At 37.5% G+C, this 5,185-nt stretch overlaps 1 protein-coding gene across 1 annotated transcript; it reads right to left on the bottom strand.

The window, feature by feature from the left end:
* Positions 1-2,842: 2,842 nt before the first annotated feature.
* On the bottom strand, positions 2,843-4,783 carry LOC124719655. The gene is made up of 3 exons (XM_047244867.1): positions 4,250-4,783; positions 3,476-4,162; positions 2,843-3,361 (listed from the first exon to the last, which is right to left on the bottom strand). Exons 1-3 carry the CDS (start codon positions 4,781-4,783, stop codon positions 2,843-2,845), a joined length of 1,740 nt encoding a protein of 579 aa, XP_047100823.1.
* Positions 4,784-5,185: the final 402 nt, after the last annotated feature.

Raw genomic sequence — 5,185 nt, 5'->3', positions numbered from 1 at the left:
AACACATTAGATGTACACCATGTTATTCAGAATGTATTCAAAAGCAACTGTAATGTCCAATTAATCTCCATGTATAACTAATTACAACTGATTCCATTTCCTTTCAGTGAATGTTACAGATGTATCTGAATAACATGATCAGATGTACATAATCTTGATGGTGGTCTGAAGTGACCAAAATCGATACAGCTGTGTGCAAGAAATGTTGTTCAGAAAGTTCTGAATAGCTGTAAATCACCACTTAACAAAACTCCGTTACATTTCAGTTGCTCAGTTCTTAACAGTTTATCTTCCATTTTGTGTTCATGTGCAGGTGAATGAAATAAACATTGACACAGTTAGTTAAGGTTTGAAACACAGGAGTAGAAGTTGAACACTTAGCACCTGTATTAAACTAAGTTCTGAAAGAATTTACTTACTGGCACCAAAGATAGTCCATACCAACATTGAGATTATAGTCTACTTGGTTCACATCACCGATCTGCAACTATGCTGCTATCACTAAGGTAACAATCTTATCATCCAAGGATCAATAAAACACATTAAATGATATAAAAAATATTTTATTTGATTATTAAGTCTCTTCAGGACACATTTCCATTACATACAGAAGTAACAAAAATGCTTGAAATCTTTCATAAACATAAGAAAACATATCTTAAGAAACAGAGGGAAACATTACACCAGTCATTACCAAAAATCAAAAAGAGTATAAATATATGACAACCATCATGTTGTACATGAACCCACATTATTATAAACAGACACCAGCTAAAGGAAAAACCTTGAACAGACATATACAACAAGACAAGGACATATGTACAATTCAACAAAAAGATGTGTAACATTTGGAAATAGTGGGTAATTTATCTTTGTACTCAACTGGAAATAAAGGATATGACAATGCTTCTAGGTGACATTTACATTCCTTAAGTTAAACACTATTCTACTTATGTGACAGGATTACTTAGTGATTTATCTTATGAGATGCTATACATCATCATTCTTTCTCTGTAACTCATTATGAAAAACAAAAGCTTTACTGTCAGCCAATCCCAATACAACAAGAATAATCAGTTAAGAAACTTTTTTTTTTTATATTTCATAATAAAATTACATAGTTAACAGAAATCCTTACAAATAAATCTGGACAGAGGAGATATCAACACTTTCACCAGGAAACCAACTGTTTCAAAAATAAATAAATAAAAATAGTAGAACATAGGAGGAAAGTCCTGCTAACTAGCAGCTATGGGAGAGGCATGGGCCAGACCTTGTGGAAAAATTAGATGACAGGTACCATTACCATCTGCAATGAATGATACTAATGTTGACTTGGTTCCTGCTTATATGCAGTATGATGGCCCAACTGAACAGCTCCGTCAGGAGGGTCAATACACAGCTAGATCATCTGCTTCAGGCAACTACTTAGTCAGGCATAGGTTTCGTTCCTGTTGATGCATTGGTAGGTGGGACTTTACAAGGCATGGCCAGCATCTGAATAGCAAAGGGGTGAAAAGCAAAATCTTGAGGGGGGGGGGGGGGGGGGGGCAGGCACAAACTTGCGGGGGTAACTCGTTTTTAGGCTACGAACTTATGCTATTAGGGTTATTGCAAATTTTTGTGGTAAGCATACCAGTAAATTAGCTTACTATGCCTATTTTCATTCACTGCTTTCATATGCTGTCACATTTTGCGGTAATTCATCATTAAGAGAGAAAGTATTCATCGCACATAAGTGCAAATCAGAATAATGCCTGCAATCCATCTAAGATCAGCTTGCAGACCTTTATTTAAGGAACTCAGGATATTCACAGAACCTTCACTAAACAAATATTCACTTATGAACTTTTTTGTTGTTAATAATTCATCCCAATTCAAAAATAACAGCAAAGTGCATAGCTATAACAGTAAAATAAAGTATGATCTTCACTATTGTGGGTTATATCTGACTTTGGGATGAAAAGGGGTGAATTACACTGCCACAAAAATCTTTGTTCATTTACCTAATAGCATTAAAAGTCTGATAGCCAAACATTTGAATTTTTAGTTATGATTTTTGCATATGAAGTAGTAATTGTAAAAAAAACTGTGTTACAATAACATTCCACTATTAAATGTAGTATTCATGAACTATGGAATAAGTATTAATTTAATGTAATGTAATGAGCAGCTCAGTCAAAAGGTAAAGGGCAATCCCATTCAGAATATGGTCACAGCTGTGGTGCCTCTTTCATAGTTTTACAGGATGTAATATGGCACGGTTAGTGTAAAGTTCTATATAGCATGCACAAAGCACAATCTCTCTGTTGGTAGCCTACAGCTGAAAGAGCAAATGTTCCCGAGTTAATTGCATATGGTGTTCTAATGCTACAATCTTGAGAAGAAATTATACCTATTAGTGCAAATGTGCTGTGTAACACCACTGTTGACTGTGGATGAATCAGGTGCAAGATCCCGTTATTTACTGCCTCACTACACACACACTAAGCGTCTTCTATGCAGGTTTTTCTTAGATCAGATACAAAAGTTTACTAGAAACACCAAACACAAGACGACAGTCTCATCATCAAAGCTTTTATCAATACAGTTTGGTGATTGTGACAGCTACTACAATTCCAGGAGAGTGTAGTTGTGGTTTATACTTACCACAGGTTGTGTGCCTTGCATGCTGGCCAGAAGTGGAGTCAGAGGACATGCGCAAAACATAAATGGCAATTCAATGTTGAAGAGTACTGTGTACACTGTGCTGAAAAACCTGCACATCCAAGCGCACAAAAAAAAAAAAAAATCTCAGAGCTACTGGATGGTTTCCTTACTTGTCTTTTGCATATACATGGTCTCAGCTACTGTTTCCACTTCCCAAGAGGTCTTGTATAATCGTCTCAATTTCTGCACAGGATGGTGTTGCAAATGAATGTTCCTTCTTTTCACATGTCTTCCTTACTGATTGGAACTGTCTCTGAATCCTGCATGTCTCATTTGGTGGAGCTGAAGTTACTGGAAAATGTGGACCAACGAGTTCTTTTTGCGATGCAATGCCTGCCCTCATTTCTTTAATTAATTTATCAAATGACACAAGGAGAGAGCCAGCAGTTTCACTGTTAGCACTTCTTGCTAATTGTTGCACAATAGTCAGCCTGTCTTCCAAAGCAGCTCGGTAGTCAACAGTGCTGCCAGCACCTGAAGTCTGCTGAGCAACTATTTGTGTTAACTCCTGCACAGATGACTCTCTGCAGAAGCTGTCTTGCATAGGGAGCTTTACAGTTCCTTTGCTGATTTCCACTGCATGAATGTGTTCACAGAGGTTACCCTTCATCAAATTGTCTGTGCAAGAACACACACAACTGTGCACACAGATCTGAAAAGAAATACAAAATAATACATAATACACACATGTGGATTAACATCTCTTAAATTGGCACAAATGGTTGTTACACCTAGGAATTTAACTGTTGAAAATAAGTGTACATACCTTGCACTCAGTACAGGACAATGGGCATGCAGTGCAAGAGTTCTCTGTATAGGTGACAGTATATGGGGGCCGATCAGAAACGGTGTATACATGCCATGTGCCATCTTCAACACAGTGTATCAGTTCCTTATTGATACCACAACCTCTTCTGTGACTCTTACTTATTTCAGCACTGCGTGTAGTTCTCTCTGTCCCCTTACAAAGCCTTATTAATCTTTGAAAAAGTGAGTCCCTCGTTCTGTGCAACAGGGCCTGGATACATTTATCTACTCTGTTATTTATTTTCTTCAGTAAGTATGAGTATTTAAGAGTTTTATGGTTTGCTTCTAAGAACATATTTGTATTAAGGCCAAGTCCAATTCTGTAGCTGTATGCCCACATATGTGCCCTCCATGAATATCTATCTTTAAAGTACTTGCCAAACTCCTCAGTTCCTTCCTCCTCTGCACACCAAGTAAGAAAGCCATCCAGCAGCTCTGAGAATTTCTCTCTATCTGTCTGTAAGTGCAAAGTTTTCAGAGCTTTGTATACAGTACTCTTCAGCATTGCATTCCCATTTACTTTTGCACATATATTCCGTCTCCATGCCCGATCAACGTGCCAGGTACATAACAACCTATGTTCACTATGGCCCATAACTACACTCCAGGCACTGTAGTAGCAGTCACAGTCATCAGACATGAATACCTATAAAAATCAAACACACATGTTAATGCTATAGTTATTTTCAGCAAGCAGTGGATCAAACATTCTCTAACGAAACTGTCTTCTTACCTTTGTTTTGATGTTTCCAATACATTTTTTAATCTGCTCAAAGAAAACTTGCATGGACCTTGTGTCAGTATGTGTACTGAGCCAATAAGAAACTGGACATCCAGCACCAAATTCATCCACGGTCAACAGTGTGGTCAGATAAAATTTGTACTTATTAGTGCCATGTGTGCTGTCTATCAAAACTTTTTCCGCACAGAATTTTTTTGCCATTTTCTGCTGATACTCAGTCATAAGGACTATCATAAAGTCACTTTCTGATAATTTGTTTCCATTATCCTCAGTGCCTTGGGCTTTGTAATAAATCACTGGGGAATCTTTCCCTAGGTGCTCTTGTTGTCTCACCCACAGATCAACACTGGTTGCATCATCTTGGTGTGCACTACTATCGTCCAGCTTGTATTCTTTCCTAATATTTCTAATATCTTGTTTGCTTAAAAGATGAACTCTTCTGAAGAGTCCAACTTGAATGCTCTCTCTCACTTTCTTCAAAATTATAGTATCAGGAACACCTTGTGCAATTAATTCAGCAACCATTGCCCTGTCAGCTGTGGTCAGATGTAGGCTACCCACAGAGAGACTGTGTCCTGTGTGTGTCCTGTAGAACTTGACATTAACCATGTTAGATGACACATTTTTTACTACCAAACAGGCAGGGCACGTGCCGCCAATTTTGATTGAAGGTTCCCTTAACCTTCTGCCTGAAGCTGTTTTGTCAACATATCCAGAACGGTGGCAAACAAAATAATCACATTTCTGTTTTCCCCTTGTTCTCATGAAGGAAACCTTCTCTTCAGCTTCCATCTGTTCCTTCCACAGAAAGAACTCTGAAAATAAAATTACAATGCATAAGTAATACAAACTTAAGTACAGCATTTGTGTGTTATTCTGAGGAAATAATTTAGTTGAAATACACAAGATAACACTGAGTAAGATCAA

The sequence above is a fragment of the Schistocerca piceifrons genome, chromosome 11 (assembly GCF_021461385.2).
Source record: "Schistocerca piceifrons isolate TAMUIC-IGC-003096 chromosome 11, iqSchPice1.1, whole genome shotgun sequence".
NCBI lineage: Eukaryota > Metazoa > Arthropoda > Insecta > Orthoptera > Acrididae > Schistocerca > Schistocerca piceifrons.
The sequence above is the reverse complement of the archived record's forward strand: the minus strand, read 5'-3'. Positions and strand labels throughout refer to the sequence as shown.

What these genes read in the sequence shown, in the direction of transcription:
- LOC124719655 (XM_047244867.1), bottom strand. Translation starts at nt 4,783, where the DNA reads ATGGTTGCTGAATTAATTGCACAAGGTGTTCCTGATACTATAATTTTG. An exon ending in TTGGAAACATCAAAACAAAG is followed by an intron (nt 4,163 to 4,249) that starts GTAAGAAGACAG and finishes TGATTTTTATAG; the next exon opens with GTATTCATGTCTGATGACTG. An exon ending in TGTCCTGTACTGAGTGCAAG is followed by an intron (nt 3,362 to 3,475) that starts GTATGTACACTT and finishes ATTTCTTTTCAG; the next exon opens with ATCTGTGTGCACAGTTGTGT.